The following is a 17170-nucleotide window of genomic DNA, read 5'->3' on the forward strand; positions in this document are numbered from 1 at the left end:
CCTGCCATACAGTTTCCTACGAAAATTGCTAGACTGAAACATGGTGCTGCAACCATTCAGCTACCATAGAAATGATGGGTGGTAGAGCACAGGTTTATGTCACCTCTGTGCTACTGCCTGCAGACATTTTTGTGGCATTACTTATTATGATTTATTTTCCTAATATTTCAGGCAATTATATTTTTTCTAAAAGCATGAAGGCAATAAGTCTTTACTGACATATAAAAGATCACTGTGAATTGTTGCCTTTATAATGCTACATTTTGCATGTTTGTATATATAATGCAAAGAAACAGCAGCTTTTTTTCTCCAATTCGCCCTGAGCACACTACTTATGTGTGATACATCGGCAGTTTGTTAATGATGATTTAGCTTTAGATACAGCACACAAGCAGCACTAAACTTGGAAAAGCAGAGATTGACAAGCAACAGGTTTTTCGCATCAAAGCGCTTTTCTGCTGTTGCCGATTTCACCTGCTTCAGGAACTTGTCTGTATAAACTTGCTCGAAGCAAGTGCCCTCTGATATCCTTTCACCGTCAAAAGGAAGTACTTCCACAGGAAGGTTTGGAAACCGACGAGCACAACTTTCTTACAGAGAAAATTTATTTCTTGTAAAACTTGACACAACCGAAAAATTTTAAAACAACCCCAATTCATAAATATTATGAAACATTTGAGAGAACTGGCAGGTATGCAACAGCCGCAAAGTTGTTTAGAAGAATGAAGTTTAGGGAAAATACACATACTACTCATACTTCCCATGCTGGTTAAACTGCCATACCTGTAGCACCTATAGACACTAATGCCACATTTCCCTCTGACGATTTTTGTAGAATAATTCGATGGTGTCTGCATGTTGTTAACACATCTGAATGAGAGAAGCAAAGGCTGGCCAGTGCCATCACTTACAGGTGCCATGCCTTGGGGGCGCATCTGTTGCTGGCGCATCATCATTTGGTGACGCTGCTGCTGCTGCTTCTGCAGCATGTCCATGTTTGGCTGGGCATACGGCGGTGCACCGCTGCTTCCAGGTCCACCAACCGGACCTTGCATGGTGACTGGAGGCGCCCCCTGTGGACCCTGAGGCGCCCCCTGGGGCGGCCCACCAAGAAACTGTGCCGAAGGGTGACGGGCTCGCAGCATAGAGCTGAGAGCAGCCTTGGACTGGGAAAGCTGGCGCTCGAAGCGGGGTCCTCCTGACAGAGCACCGAGATGGAGGGCATGGGGAGGGGGAGGGAGGGGTAGCAGCCAAAGGAGTGGTAGAGGAAGGCAGAAGGGGACAGGGAAAAGAGTGGAGGAAGCAGAACAAACCAGAGGCGCAAAAGAATAAAAAATAAAAATAAATAAACAAACAATACGAGTGCCGCAGGAAGAAGTGGAAAGAAAAAGGTCAAGACAAGATCAGCACAGGAATGAGAGGTTGTTGAATGTCGAGTGATGTGTTGTGGAGGGAACGAGGGGAAGTAGACACAGAAAGTTGTTGATAACAAGGTACAATTAGGGTGGGTCCAAGACAATGAAGAAGGAGAAAATGTTAAGAGGAGCATAGGGCCAGGAATACAAGAGGTGAAGTGGTCAGAAGCAAATATCAAAAGAGAGAAAAAGAATTGGATATCCGCCGTACATGATGGTATGGCCACAGCAGGCCCAGCATAACAGGAAGAAGCAGGAAAGAAAACATTAACAGAAATGCATACCCAGGAAAATGGAAAGTTGAGTGACATGTTGATGAATATTTGAAAGTGGAGGTGAAAGGAATGATGAAAAAGGATATTGAAAGTACAGATGTAGTGGGTCCACAATGAAAATGTTCCCAACAAGATGTCGTTGAGCAAACAAAGTGGGAATGATTGGCAAGATGCAAGTACATGAATATCACCAGTGACAGCAACAACGGCAAGGTAGGCCATATTAAAATGATTTGAAACAGGCCAGAAATGTCACAGAGGCAGATCAAATGGAATGCACAAATGCCAGGAAAGAAGGAGGCAAGGACAGGCACCAAGCATGGGGACCGAATTTACGCATGTGTGGGTGGAGTACAGACCACAGCCGCACAAAGATAGGTGTGCCACAGGTTAGGAAGAAAAGAGTGGAACAGGTGGGCACGGATGGATAGTTGCAAGTGCAGAGAAGGCAAGAGAGGCAATGTCAATGAAATGACAGAGCATGACAGGCATAACAAAACAGAGAGATAAGAAGACACAAAACAGAATAAACAGAATAAAGATAAAATAGAAATTGCAAAGACAAAAAGAGAGGAAAAGTGTGGGGGCCACAAAAGAAGAAAAGGACAAAATAAGAAAAAGCAAATTAAAATGAAGTATCATAGTACATGAGAATAACAAGCCATAATAAACAAAAAAAAATTTGGATGTTTTTAATGTAAATGGAATGTCAAGACAACATTCAGCAATTCAAATACAAATTGAAGTAATTGTTGCAGACCATAAGTTTTTGGTTATCATATCCGGAAAGAAAGAAAGAAAGATAAGACCGGAAAACGTTGAAAACCAGAAAAGGAACAAAAAATTAAATAAAAAGACAGCAAGGAAGTGGGCAAGAGACCAAAGATGGGACAGTGGATAAGGACAGGACAGTGGGTAAGGATGGGTTTGAGGGTTGAAGCGGGGCTCTTATTAATGTTTGACATGGCGACAGTTGAATATATATGCATGCACACAATCACAGGTCCTTTACCAATAGCAAAAGTCAAAATGGTAGCATAAAATTTAGGACATAAAGCCTCTACTTGAGCAAGCTAACTTAGCTCAAGCACCAATTTCCCTGCTGAAGTACATGTGGAAATCAGAAGCGTCCTCAGTAAAAGCTGTTGAACAACTTTGGATAAAACATGTTGCATTTAAAATAAAAAGTCAATCTAGCAATTGGCAGAAGAGTAAACAGGCCATTCAGTTTGAGGAAATCTAAAATTATTGCAAGATTTTAAAAATTAGACTCTAAGTTTACAAATCTACATACATGACAGCATTCTTTCACCCACACCATATATCAGTTAAAGCACTTGAAGTGGACAAATGTTATATACATACTTCAAAAGTACTATCCCTTATATGTTATGAATTAAACCTTTGCAATGCTCACATAACTGAGGAACAATTTTGTAAAATATCCGGTATAGTTAAAAGAACTGTATTTGTGCCCCCATAAGTGGCACAAAGTTCATTTTTTTTGTCTTTTTCTTATTCTGCATACTTCCTTATTCAATGTCATCTGAGAGCCAAATAAAAATTTTGCCTTGCATCAAACACTAGACCACAAGTTTTCTCCTTTCTTTTCTTTCCTTTTTTTTACATGCAACTAATTTTGCTTAAGATGGTTTAGCAGATGCTCAAAGCAGTTCTGCCTCTCTCAAATACTAGTTAAGAAAACCGGAGTAGCATACGGGCTAAAGATTGTTTTTACCCTCATAGTCATTAATTGGCCAGAACTCGTTATTTTTTTTTTTTTCAACTCTGCAAGAGTAGGGTAGCACCAACACCTCTGAATGAAATAGCTGCTACTTTTTAATATCGCTCCACATCAATTTGTGCTGTAGTTTTGTAAAGAGGCACTTTTGGTATCTGCTCAAACATACAGTTGATAGGCAGTTTCCTCAACCAATTTTGTATCCCAGAATCCCTAAAGAACATTACTGACTGATTGATTGATTTGGTTTAATGTCCCTAAGCAAGACATGGCTTTTGAGAAGCACCATAGTAGAGGGCTTCATTACACCACCTGATGTTCCTTAATGAACACCCCATGAGCTGTACACAAACTTTCTTGCATTTGTCCCTGGTGATATACGGCTGCAGTAGCCAGGAATCGAACCAGTAACCTTCTGCTGAGCAGCAGAACACCACAGCCACTGTCAGGAGCAAAGACTACATCAGTTAAGAAGTGGCCCAGCCCTCAACAAAGCAGCATACAGTAAAAGGTGCGAGCTAAAGCCTATTTGCAAATACAAGTTATTAGCCATCATTAAGGGCCTCCAGAGTAATCACATGACAGGGGGTATGACCTCGGCACATGTTCATTCAAGTAGATATGAATTTATAGCCAAACAAATATTGCTTTTTTTCTTTCGACCTTTACAATGCTAGAACCAACCACATCCTCCAACTTCACTAGGTAAGAAAAATAAATCGCAGGTTTCTGATGCCACCATCACGCAACCACATGACACTGCCGTTTCCTGACAACATATGGGAAATGAGGATCACATGACACTTCTGCCTAGTGTTATTTACCAGTGCTTTAATAAGCAAGCCCAAAGTCAAGGAACAAATTTCAGACAATTTTTGGCATGGGAACCAGCCAGCATTGTCAAGAAATATGTAACGGTGAGCCACGCTCACTTGGTGCCAAAACCTGCCCATGGCAGATAACAGCACCAATGGCACAAGTGGCTCACAAAGCAAGAAGCAAGCACATTGCAAAGACGCGCATGTTTCCATACCTGCGTACCTTCATGTTTCCTTGTTTCCCAGAAAGGGAACCACACAGACAACAGTATGCATGATCTCAGGATCAAGAACATAACAAGAATGATGTTTCATTAAATTTGAAAAATAATAAGAATGCTTTGCAAGGCAAAAATGAAAGTTTCTGATGTGTAATACTAATGTGAAGATCGCAGACTGTATTTTAACATTTAAGGTGACAGGATGTGGCTAGTCTTCAACATAGCTCTTCTCACATTTCGTCAGGTGAACAGACCCTCTAAGCCTCCCATCCTGAACATTTACCTACTGCAATATTTACACCCCAACTGTTCCTCAGATGCTAATCTTTCTTAAATTCATCCTTCCTTGTCACTCCAGACATCAACTCTAGAACAGACATTTCACATATTATTTTAGAGCGAAAGCTTTACTCCTTGAGGTACAACTCCCAAGGTCAATCTCAGTATGCACTTGACCTTCAGCCACTAGCACGCAAGTTTGAAGGTGTGACGTCATGTCATGTGATCCGCTGTGGAGAGGCGTCACACCTGCGCTCGCTCGAGCCTCGCCGCTGGGTAGCACGTGACTAAACGAGGGTCTAAAGGGCTAAATATAGTCCTACATAGCATGAGCATGCGCACCCGTTATGTCACGTTAGTGAGAACAACAGCATATATAGTTCGACCAATGGTTAGACGCACTGGCCCAGCCAACATAATCGGATGTTGCTAATACACTCCAATGCGTCTAGCATCAAGAGACGCGCACCTGCCCACAGGTAATGTCAGACTATAAACATGCCTTAACAGCTGCTTCAGCAGCACTTGGTCACTCCATCTCGCCATGGATGAAGCACGCACCAGGCTGAGTCTGAATACGCTGCCGATATAGCTCGCCGGGAAGAAGCACAGAAGAACTGTGTCTAACCATGCTTAAGAGAGCTTTCACTCGTATAACTAGGTTCAAGCCACGTTGAACCCCAGCCAATTTTTTCATAAAAGAACACTAAATTCAGAAAATGCTGTGACTCAGTAGTTTTGCTTGGTATTCTGCTGAAGCATGTGTAAAAGAGGTAAAAATAAAAGGACTACATCTTTCATGCAGATCCTGTCATCTTTGTCTCCCCCTTGCATGAATTCATCTTTATCCGCTTCCATCACATCTTACAACGAAGTTTATGTATCCCTGCAGCCTAGCGTACAACTATTACTTTTTTTTTTACTTTTTAATATATCATCTTGCATTTCAATCACCAAAGTAATTCTTGAAGCTTGCAAACAGGATGATCAGCTGGAGGTGCAGCTAAAAAATTAATTATGACAAATAAGACATTTGTATATGACCGAACTCTTCTTCTTTCATTCTTTTTCAAAAAGAAATACGGCCTACATATAAGGCAGCCCCTCTTATTATGATATTTTTCACCAACCATTAGAGTGGCAGAAAACAAGTGCTGCTGAACAATTATGTGTATCCGCATGTAGAAAAATAACCTTGTCTCAAAGATCACGCAGAAATACAGAAAAATTACCTCTATGTATAAGTGCCCTAGAAAAAAAGAGAACTTTATACAAGTGCGCAATATCTACAGTGAGCACTTTTCTCGAAGTAAAACTCAAATGCATGCATGCTCTAATGAAGTGTATCGTGGGAGCATGCAAAACCAATGTGTACATAAGACAGAGCTTAGCAAGGGCACTGCAGTGCTCCACACTGCATTGGCCTCTCATTTTAGTTTCCATTCACGGCTTCCATCATGGGCCAATATGCAATATTTGTGTGGAGTGATGTCAAGGTGAAACGCTGGTACAACCATTTTCGTGCATATGAATTGTATCTATTACAGCTCAGACCATTTATAACATAACTGCTTACAGTGCAGGACAGGATTCAATGTTTTTTTTTTTCCAATTCCTGTTTACCCTACCACAGAACTTAATGTACACAGGCTGCTTACAGTATAGCTGCGCGGGATAAAATACAGCCGAACACATATATATCGAACTCAAAGGGAATTGGGAAATAGTGCAGTATATCGATAATTTGAAATATAAAACATGCTTATCTGATGCTTATTGGAAAACTCTGCAGGTCTCAGACAGTCTCCCGAGAACATGAAAAACGGGCATTTATCGATCCCATGCCCAGAACCATTCGGTGAAAAAATCAAGTGCCATCCATTTCTTGTGGTGTGCATGTACCAGACCGGGAGGCCTTCTGTGTTCTTGAAGCAGCATGGTGATCCTCTTTTCGATTACAAACAGCAGCAGGTAAGATGCTTCACAGCACAATGATTAGTTTCTTTTGCTATGAGTGTGCTTTCGCCTTCTGGATTCTTTTTTCCTGTGTTATTTTGTCTGCTGCATGTGAAGACTGTCTGTAAAAGGCTGGTGCTCAAGCAATAAACTTACACCACTTCCAAGTTTAAAAGGATGCAATAGCCCCAGTCACATGCTGCAACTGTCAGACAGACACAGCTGCTTAGTCTAGATGTTTTGCATGTGTTGCAGGCTTTGAAAATTGGTGTTTTGGTTATAGTGTTATACAATTTGGATATTTGCAACTTTGGCAGCTTACGTTATAAGCAGTCTATGCTGTACCTTGTATTAGTTGTTACAGTTAGAAAATGCACCTGTTAACAGCCAATGGTGGTGTCATCATAACAGTCCCATTAAATTGTCTATAAATCATTTATTAAGTTACCTACGGCTCTCAAGCCCATTACCACCAAATTTGTGCAGCACTTTCAAAGATAAAGTTGCAGAGCAGTAATTTTAATTCAGATAAACATGCATTGCCACGGCCAAAAGATTTTTTAATTTTATTTAGGATTTATCTATAAAGCAAGCATATTGCAACTAGAACTCTTTTCAAAGCAAACTGCCTCATTTGGAGTTTCTCCCTTACAAGTCTCTTTGTTATTGCTTAAATTATTTCCGTGACTTTAAAAAAGTGCATATAAAGTCAATATCTGATTTTCCGAACTCTCTAGGGACCACAAAAACATCTGAAAAATCGGGCAGTCAGAAAAAATGAATGCCTGCCTCTAACTGCCCTCAATACCCGCCGTGTTTGCTCAGTGGCTATAGTGTTAGGTTGCTGAGCACGAAGTCGCGGGATCGAATCCCGGCCACAGTGTCCGCATTTTGATGGGGGCAAAATGCGAAAATACCAGTGTGCTTAGATTTAGGTGCACGTTAAAGAACCCCAGGTGGATGAAATTTCCAGAGTCCTCCACTATGGCATGCCTCATAATCAGAAAGTGGTTTTGGCACGTAAAACACCACAATTTTTTTTTAACTGCCCTCAAGAGCTCAAATAGCCACAGCCATGTCTGAAATAGCTTTAAAGGCCTGCCAGTACAAATATTAAGTGTCTCGGTGCTCGTACTGTGACAAAAGACGGTAGGTGCACGCGTGTATAATTAGGAACAAATTTTATGTCCCATGAAAGTGGCCCCTTTGCACTCTTGATATGCTTCACCGCTATACATTGAGTATGCTTGACCGCGTAACACTGCTGTATTGCGGCGAGGTTGAATTTCGGGAACCGGCGTTATGCAACACTTTAGACCCTAGCCATGCTTTCCGGACGTCGACGCCATCTGTGAGGATGACGAAGGCAGTCAGGTCCGTCATTTACAGCAACAAATCCTTTCAATGAAAAACATGGCACTGAACAGCAGGAAGCTTGCTAGTAAACAGAGTTTCATACAATAATTACTGGAGGGAACACTGACACTGCGATCAGTCAGCCACCATGGGAATGGTGGGAGGTACATGAATTTGTCTGATCTTCGTACATGTAGATTCAGATGTTCTTCTGGCTTTGTTTATTACGCTTCATCTGTCTTCACAGTCCCAAATTTCAAGCAATCTATACTCTTCCAAGTGCAGAATACTCCGTGAACATGCACAATCGCTACTAAGTGTAGCGGCTCAACCTGTCAAGGTGGCCCACTATTGAAACGCTCCAAGTCTATCGAAATTCATAAGGCCATTTTATGTCGCTTGTCAATGCATGCATCCATGACGTAATGGTTTCAATATTGGGCTTCTCTGCTAGAGATGCTGTGTTCCAATCCTGCCGTCGGACAATATTATGTTTGATTAATTATTTATGATACAGTACTTCGTTGGAAATGATAGATTTACAGTCGTGGGGCCATTTGAAGCCAGAAGGACAAAGTTTAGGCAAATCCATGTACTTCCCATAATTCCCATGCTGGCTGAGCTGCCCCCATTGCAGCTCCCACAGCCAGTAGTGCCAGAATTCTGTCTAGTAATTATTGTAAGAAACTACAATAGCAAATGTCAAAGCAGCTAGGCCTAATGGCAGCACAAGATGACTACTATGGCTGCCAGCGGAATGGCATGCAAGAGTGTAGGTTTGAGGCTGAGATAGTCAAAATGGCGGCAGTAGTGGCTGAAATTAATGCAGTTTTGGACCAGCGGTCAGAGCAAAAAAGTCTGAGAAATTGGACAGCGAATGGTTTCAACGTTAAAATGACAGACTTTCTCATACATTGGGTGTCCAAAAGATCAGTCATTGACTGTACTGCAATCAATTGTTGCATGAAAAAGGCCTGCAGACCTTCATTTGGAAAATCACATATGCAGCAGGGCAAACAGGAAAAACAAAGAACGGTCAAACATGCATTAAGGCACTACGTAAGTAGCTGCTTTACAAAACAAATTACTTTTAAATATTGCAAAAAAAGAGACTAATATCTACTGTAAAAGCTATGCAGGAGGAGATAATAGTCCAAGGTGTGGCACTATCTATAAATGCCAATGAATCGCTGATGTTTGGCACTTCAGTAAAGTTGACTTTCATTAATTTGACCCTAACGGGACTGATGGAATTGATCAATTTATCCAGCATGTCGAATTAAAAAAGATGAAGAATAAAATGTCAAAACACACCACCGATTCATTTGGCAGCATTTCCCCGATTCTAACATATCCCCAAATAAACGTGTACCCACTTACTATGTGCCCAAACTAGAAAATGAACGTAGAAATTATGTTAAAGCTCCTAAACAAAGCAGAAATTTAACACGCACATTCAATCTTTAGCAAGAAATATGGGCAAGGGTCTAATATGTGTTGCACAAAGGTGGCCGTTTCCTAAGGTCAGCTTCACCGCAGTACATCCGTGTTACTACATATGCCATGAAGGCGATTTTGATTTCATATCTGATTGCACTGCGCAGGCAATATTCAACCGAATTATTTCTTAAAAGAAAAGGCGCACGTAAGAAACGGGTAAATACCATAATCATACATTGTGAGCTATGGTTCTTGCTTGAAAATTTTATTACAGTAGGCTGAAAATAGCTGTTTGCGACAGCAGATGAAGCTTGTTCAACGCATTGGCCCTGAGCTCCGCCAAGACAGACGCTGCCACTAAAGGGGTCGCTATTGGGGTCACCATAAGAGTCAAGAATGCTGACTGGTCAAGTTCAAATTACCCAGTGAAGGCAAATTTTAGGATCAAAATATCAAAAGTTGCAGCCCATAGAAATAAATGGGCACTGGCCAAGACCTTCAGCTGGGATTGAATTCTTCAGCTGGGATTGAATTAACGGAAAATTCGAATTAATCAGAGTCATATTAACAGAAATCTACTGTACTAATAAGTACAACTGGCAGCCCACTAGTTCTAAAAGCCAGAATGCTCAGCAATGTTCAGATATATATGCACTGATTCTGAGAATGGAAAAATGCCCTAAGCAATGTGCTTTTCCTGCATTCATACAACACACCTTAATTCATTCGCAAATGTCCAGCAACCCACAATGGTGAAGCAGCTGGAACATTAATATGACATTTCTTAGAAAGGACAAAACTATGGAGGCAAATAATATTTATTGTAAGCCCTAATACTTAGGAAGGACAAAATTATGGAGACAAATTATATTTACTGTGAGCCCTAATACAAGCTTCAAGACTGGCCATGGAGCAACTACTTAATCAGGGCCACAGTGCTCCAAGACTTAGCTTCAAAGCGCACACGTATGTAATCATTATTTTTCTCAATTTTTCTAGGTGCGAATATTTTGCCTAGAATTGCCGAAGCAAAACCAGTATAACTAAAATGTGAGCTCTTTTTCTTTCTCTCTCTTCACTAAGATTGTCCATGTTTCTGTGTGATGCCTGAAATGTTTATTAAACCAAAATGACACTAGAAGGCTGTTTTGCTAAGTCAAGGAAAAATGCAGCCTCAGACGTAAGCCAATTGATTACCATATCTTCTTTTTTTCTTCCTTCTATGGCATCAATGTTTTAGGCGCTTACGGTTTATGGGCACTGCCATATTGGGCTAAAATGCATTTCTTTTACCGTATTTACTCATGTAATGAACACACTCCCAAATTAGCCGCGAAAAATCGGAATTTTTTTTTTCCTCGCGTAATGAACACACCCGAAACTTTCCTACTGTGCAAGCCCACGATTGAACGGCGGTACTGTAGCTTTTCGGAGAGACTAAAATCTTTTGACTCTCGCACATCTGTTTAAAGCAAGTGCACTTAATGCTTAACGCATTCTTTCTGGCAGTTCCTTTACAAAGGCACCTCGCGAGAGAGAAAAAAAACTCGACTGGCTTTCTGCAAAATACGCAGTTTACGTGCTTTACGCTGACGTAATAGGAGAGCACGCGCATGAGATGCGCGGCCAGTCGTATCGCATGGGACAGTCGAAGTGAAGAAGGGGCAGCTGGCACTTGATCAGCACAGTTGTCATAGTCAGTCGTGGTGTCGAATTCACGTGTATGTGGCTCGCTTTTCTGCCTGTCTTGGGTTTCAATGTGTGATGGGCCTTCAGTCGAGTTACACGCAGACATAGAGTTTATCTGCTCACAAAAAGGAAACGCTGATCAGACACTGGTAAACTTTCACATGCCAATGAGCAGGACAGTCCAGAAAAGAGACACGTGGTGTCCTTGTCACAACAGGTGCGCACTTCAACGTGATGCTTGCAATAACAGCAGACAGCCGGAAGCGGCTGCGAGGATGAGCTGGGGTGCGATCGGAGATCGCTGATAGGAGCGCATGTTCAGTTTTGCCGTTAAGAATTGGCCTAAACCACGCCGACTTCACACGGCTGATTCATTGGTTCTTTATTCTATGGTGGAACCACGATGTAAATGAAGTGGCCAGCGATTTTAACGGCAGGTCTGGTGGTTCCGATGTGAAATGAAGTTACGGTTTTTAAATGGTATATATGTATTTTACTGCAAAGATAAGTTATCTTATGCATGTTTGAAATCACTAACATATTACTTTTCAATTTTTGCTGTTTCGAAGATGTATCCATGAAATTTACCCTGTATAATGAACACACCTCCCCACTTTGCATTGGTATATTGGAAAAAAAAGTGTGTTTGTTACATGGGTATATATGGTAAATAAAATAAAATAAGATTTGGCTCTTTATAAATGTAGCAAGGGTGAATTTATTGCTAGTGCACTTCAAAGATGTCCTATTTTAGTCTCTTAAACCACTGTCAACAATCACATCCTAAATAGTTTCCACTCCAAACCAATTCACTGTAGTCAGAAGGGGCATAAGTGAGTGACTATACACATCAAATGTTTTTTCAGAAGCAGCTGCCACGTGTATGCTCAGACAGAACGGGAGGGTATATGCTCCATATCACTGAAAACTAACACGAGGACTGTTAAGGTGAATGGCAACGCAAGATACAACGTGGCATACTCTAAACGCATTCTACGCGAGACCCGAAATACGAGTCAGTGGCACACAGTTTTATGCCTGTAATTTTGCACTCGTCACCCATCAAGGATGCGGGAACCAGACTGAGAACCACCTGGGGCAACAGCACAGTGCGGGCAATGTGGGGCCCACCTGGGGGCAGGGGCTGCTGGGGCGCATAGTACGATTGCTGCTGCATGGGCGGCGGCTGCTGTCCATACCACTGCTGGGGAGGCGGGGGCGGTCCCTGGGGGTACATGGGCTGCTGCTCAGGGGGGTAGGCCAGGGAGCCCCGGACCGGCGGGGCCTGCAAACAGGGAAGCACACAGCACTGTGGATGACTGAACATCTTAAAGAGACACTAACAGATGCTAACTAAACTAACAGATACTTTTTTCATTAAGAAACACAAGGTTGCAAGAGTCATCCAAGAATCACTAACCTTATATGATACAGAATATCAGTACAATAATAAATCATTATAGACAGTGTGTGCCGACTGACAGTGTCACGTGTGATTTTATCTGCCTTTTTGCTTCGTTGTGGTTTGTTTAATATTAGTTTCTGTAGTTTATCGTTTGCTTTATTGCTTACTTCCTGGTTTATTTTTTGGTTTTCTATGTGCATACATTCCGCGTAGACCCTAATAAAAGTTTTAGTTGTGAGACAGCACTCAAGTTGTGTACCTCGTTTTCCATTTCTTGTGTTACTAAGTTTTTTTGTTTTTTTTGTAAACATGAACACTAAAGAGAAACACTAAGTCAGTTTAGACTCATAAAGTATTCTTTCAAAGCTGCAATTTTTTTTATTTCAATAGGAAATTGATAACTAGGAAAGAAAAATGAAGGCTAAACTTCCATTTTCTGAAATTTCCCAGCAAAACTTCACCGAAAATGCATCGGTATGACAACATTGATTCCAGCATGTTTTCTCACATTTGCGACACTGTGCAGTAAATGCTCCTGAATCTTGCACATTCACTTTTGGCTCCTCTAGAATATAATGCAGGACATCTTTACCAATAAAATTTTAACTGGGCCCAAACGGACACCATCAGGACCTATGATGTTATGGCAAGCTGGAGCAGGAACTTCAGCATCGACCTGGTGCAGAAACTTCGACATTGCCAACCATTTATCGTTCTCGCATCTTTTCTGGCTTATCAATCCTCTTCTCACGATGAGAGTGGTATTCTTGGTGTTGTAGGAGCGCAATTTACTAATTATGCTTCTACAAAATGGGTATATAAAAACAATCTCTGATCCTGGTGAGAATCAACTTTGTCACTGTTTGGTTGTGGATCAGGTGTTCTAATCAGTGCAGCAGGGAAGTTCTGTTGAAGTCACAAAATAGCACAAGCATGTTATGCAGCTCGACAGGCAATGAGATGTGCCATTTTGCACATGCTTCATGCAGCGATAAAATGCAATATTTTGCAAGCACTTGGAACACTACGTGCAACACTGAAAGTGCAGATTTCTTTCTGTGTTAAGCCAGATTCCTTGTGTGAATATAAATAAACCTGAAACACTTGTCAGGCAGAATAGTGTGGTGTCCACACATTGTAAATGACAGGCGCTTTGTGAAATGCTTATGTAAACGCATTTATAAGGCAAAGCAGTGCCTCTCAGCTACTGAAAGAGTATCTTGTTCACTCTCAAAATAAAAGAGCCTCATAGTTCAACTGCCTGTATGGTTGGAATGATCATCAACAAGATCTGCGATTGTAGTTTTGCCTCTCACCATCCATAGTTGAACCTGGATCCATGCAACAAGACATATTGTCGCGTATACCCTGCCAAAGTATATACGCTGAATGGGGATGCAGGCGTTTGTACTTCACGAAACCTAACCGTTGACGCGCGATGCCGAGACGAACCTCGTTCTCTTCCTCTTCAGTCCCCTTGCTGTGCCACACCATGTGGCACTACCCCCCTCTTCAAAAAAAAAAAATATATATATGAGAATGAAAACATACATAGGCTTGACGTGAGAGCGCCGAGATGGCCTAGGACGAACACATAGGCCATAGTCACAATCACTGTGGTCTGCGATGTAGTCACAAGGCACTGAGGGACGAGCAACAACAAAAACTAACCTAAGCGGCTGAAAACGTTGAATTTTAGGGGCTATGGTACGGTTTCAACCGCACAACATGCACAATCTCAGATTGCGGTTGTCGACGTCAGGAAGGCTGGCTTCCGTCAGGAAGGACTTCGTAATTCACGTCACTAATTAGCTTCAACACTTTGCAAGGTCCGAAGTAGCGACTCAAAAGCTTCTCGGATAGTCCTTTTCGGCGCACGGGAGTCCAGACCAAAACTTGATCGCCAGGTTGGAACTCGACTTCTCGATGGCGGAGATTGTAACGTTGCGCATCAATGCTCTGTTGTTTCTTTATGTGCACTCGGGCAAGCTGACGGGCTTCTTCCGCGTGCTGCACGAAGAGTTCGGCATCTTGGGCGAGATAGAGGTGATCGATGCTGTCGCATGGCAGCATTGCTTCTAACATAGTCTGCACTTCACGGCCGTAAATGAGGTAAAATGGCGTGAAGCGTGTTGTTTCTTGCGTAGCAGTATTATAGGCAAACGTTACGTATGGGAGTATCTCGTCCCACGTCTTGTGCTGTACGTCTACGTACATAGACAGCATGTCAGTCATCGTTTTGTTCAGTCATTCGCTCAAGCCATTTGTCTGGGGATGATAGGCAGTTGTCCTTCGATGGGTTGTGCAGCTGAGTTTAAAAAAGTCTTCAATGAGCTGCGCTGTAAAGGCTTTGCCTCGGTCTGTGATGACATGCGATGGGGCGCCATGTCGTAGGACGATGCTCTGTATGAAAAACTGGGCAACCTCGGAAGATGTGCCTCGAGGCAACGCCTTTGTCTCAGCATACCGCGTTAATAGTCTGTGGCGACGATTATCCACCTGTTGCCAGAAGATGACAGTGGAAACGGGCCCAGAAAATCCATGCCGACCTGGTCGAAAGGTTTGCCAGGTGGGTCAATCGGATTCAGCAATCCCGCAGGCTTCACAGCTGGCGACTTTCGGCGCTGGCATTCACAGCAAGCTTCGACGTACCGCTTAACACACTCGGCAAGTTTCGGCCAGTAGTAGGATTTGCGCACTCTATCAAGCGTTCGCGTAAAACCCAAATGGCCAGACGGAGGCTCGTCATGACAGGCGAATAAAACTTCAGCACGGAGGTCTACTGGAAGGACCAAAAACTATGTCTTATTGGTGGCAGCGGAGTTCTTCTTATACAAGACGCCATGTCGTAAACAAAAAGACTACAATCCTCGAGCGATGTGCCGAGGTATTGATGGGTTTCGTCCTTCCATATGTTCGAATATAGGTCGTAGTGAGTCGTCTGCGCGCTGCCGTGTGGACAAATCAGTAACGCTTACGGCCCCAAGGAAAACGCCGTCGTCCTCAATGTCGTGGTCGGTAGTGTCGATAGGGGCACGCGAGAGTGCGTCAGCGTCTTCGTGTATGCGGCCCGACTTGTACACGATGGTCACGTCGTACTCCTGCAAACGTAGACTCCACCGTGCCAGTCGTCCAGAAGGGTCCCGCAAATTTGCAAGCCAACATAACGAGTGATGATCGGTTACAACTTTGAATGGGCGGCCGTAGAGGTAAGGTCAAAATTTGGCCAGCGCCCATACAACGGCAAGACACTCTTTCTCCGTAGTGGTGTAGTTGGTCTCTGCATGCGATAGTGTGCGACTTGCGTCATAGTTTACCGCCTGGCATCCGCACTGTGCAGGCTTGTCCGTCTCGACTGGGGAGGACCTTGTAAATAACGGCTCTTTTCCAGAGGAGCCAAGGTAGTTTTTCGTCATGAACTAAGACAATATCGCCTTTCTTGAGCGAGTTGTTTTCTTTGCTGGTGGAGTTGTGCACCGATTGTAGCAGCAGTAAATATTCATTTCTCAGTAAATATTCATGACGCTAGAAATGGTATAACATTCTTTGGCAATGTTTCCACCTTCGCACCATTTCCTTGGCTGAAGTTGTAGATCGAGTTTAGTGAATGCGTGCGCAGGGGGTAATAGCATGGGATGCTTGACCCTTTCTTCCTCTTTGGTGTGCTGTAATCTTCCACCAACATGCAGAAGTCCGTCATTGTCAATGAAGGGACTCAAAGTGTAGATCTCTGACTGTTGAGACACGGCTCTGTTTTCAATCAAGTTTTGCCTTTCAGCTCCGTGAGTGCCCTCTTGAACAGCCTTAATCCAATAAGTCTTTGCTTGATGGAGTTCTTCGGCACTAAGACCACCACCAAGGATTTCACCTTCCATCTTTCTAAGGAATCGAAAGACCCAAGCAATGATATGAAAAAGCCTCAACAATATATTTCATTATGTCTATGATAGGTTTCCACTCCAAAACCGAAGACACTTGCAGCACCATTTTCTCTTTCCTTTTCTCTTGTTCTACTTCATTTATTGGCACAGTCTCTTTGTTTATCTCAAGTGACCATTCTTGGCGGTCTTTGAACAGCCCAGGAGGACCGTGCCATCAGTGTGTGTTTGCTGACAGTCTCTGAACTGACATGCCTCGCGTGAGGCAATCTACAGGATTTGCATTTCCAGGGCAATGATTCCACTGTTGAGGGGCACTCAAGTTCTGAATTTCACTAACTCTATTTTGCACGAATGCCTTCCATTTGGTAGCGTGGCTCTGAATCCAGTACAGTACAATAGTGGAGTCTGTCCAGAAAAACACTGTCGCAGACAAGCCCACTTGCTTACATAGTTTGCCAGACATGCTCCTATGACAGCTGCCATTAGCTCCAGCCTAAGCAACAAAAGATGCTTCAATGGTGCTACTCTTGATTTGGCACAAATTAGCTCGACGTTAAAGCTGTTACTGCCTCCTCCGTTCGCAGGTAGGCACATGCATCATACTCTTCTGGGCTTGCATCACAGAACATGTGCATTTCAAAGCGACCTATCTTATCCTACTCTGTGATGCATCGCTTGAAAGTGAGTCACTGAA

At 42.7% G+C, this 17170-nt stretch overlaps 1 protein-coding gene across 6 annotated transcripts in view; it reads right to left on the bottom strand.

The window, feature by feature from the left end:
- The window catches only part of LOC126542835 (mediator of RNA polymerase II transcription subunit 12-like protein), a 232660-nt gene that overhangs the window by 43387 nt on the left and 172103 nt on the right, over positions 1 to 17170 (bottom strand). For 5 of the 6 annotated variants that reach the window (XR_008615000.2, XM_055077485.2, XM_055077483.2 and 2 more), the window contains exons 37-38: positions 12322 to 12475; positions 912 to 1198 (exon numbers count right to left, since the gene is read on the bottom strand). Coding sequence is in view for 5 of the 6 variants with exons in the window: in XM_055077485.2 (XP_054933460.2) it covers positions 912 to 1198; positions 12322 to 12475 (441 nt within the window). In the remaining variant the exon portion in view is untranslated. The remainder of the gene's footprint in view (positions 1 to 911; positions 1199 to 12321; positions 12476 to 17170) is intronic. The other variant, XM_055077484.2, reaches the window with a different exon arrangement.

Source organism: Dermacentor andersoni, chromosome 2, assembly GCF_023375885.2.
Source record: "Dermacentor andersoni chromosome 2, qqDerAnde1_hic_scaffold, whole genome shotgun sequence".
Classification (NCBI taxonomy): domain Eukaryota; kingdom Metazoa; phylum Arthropoda; class Arachnida; order Ixodida; family Ixodidae; genus Dermacentor; species Dermacentor andersoni.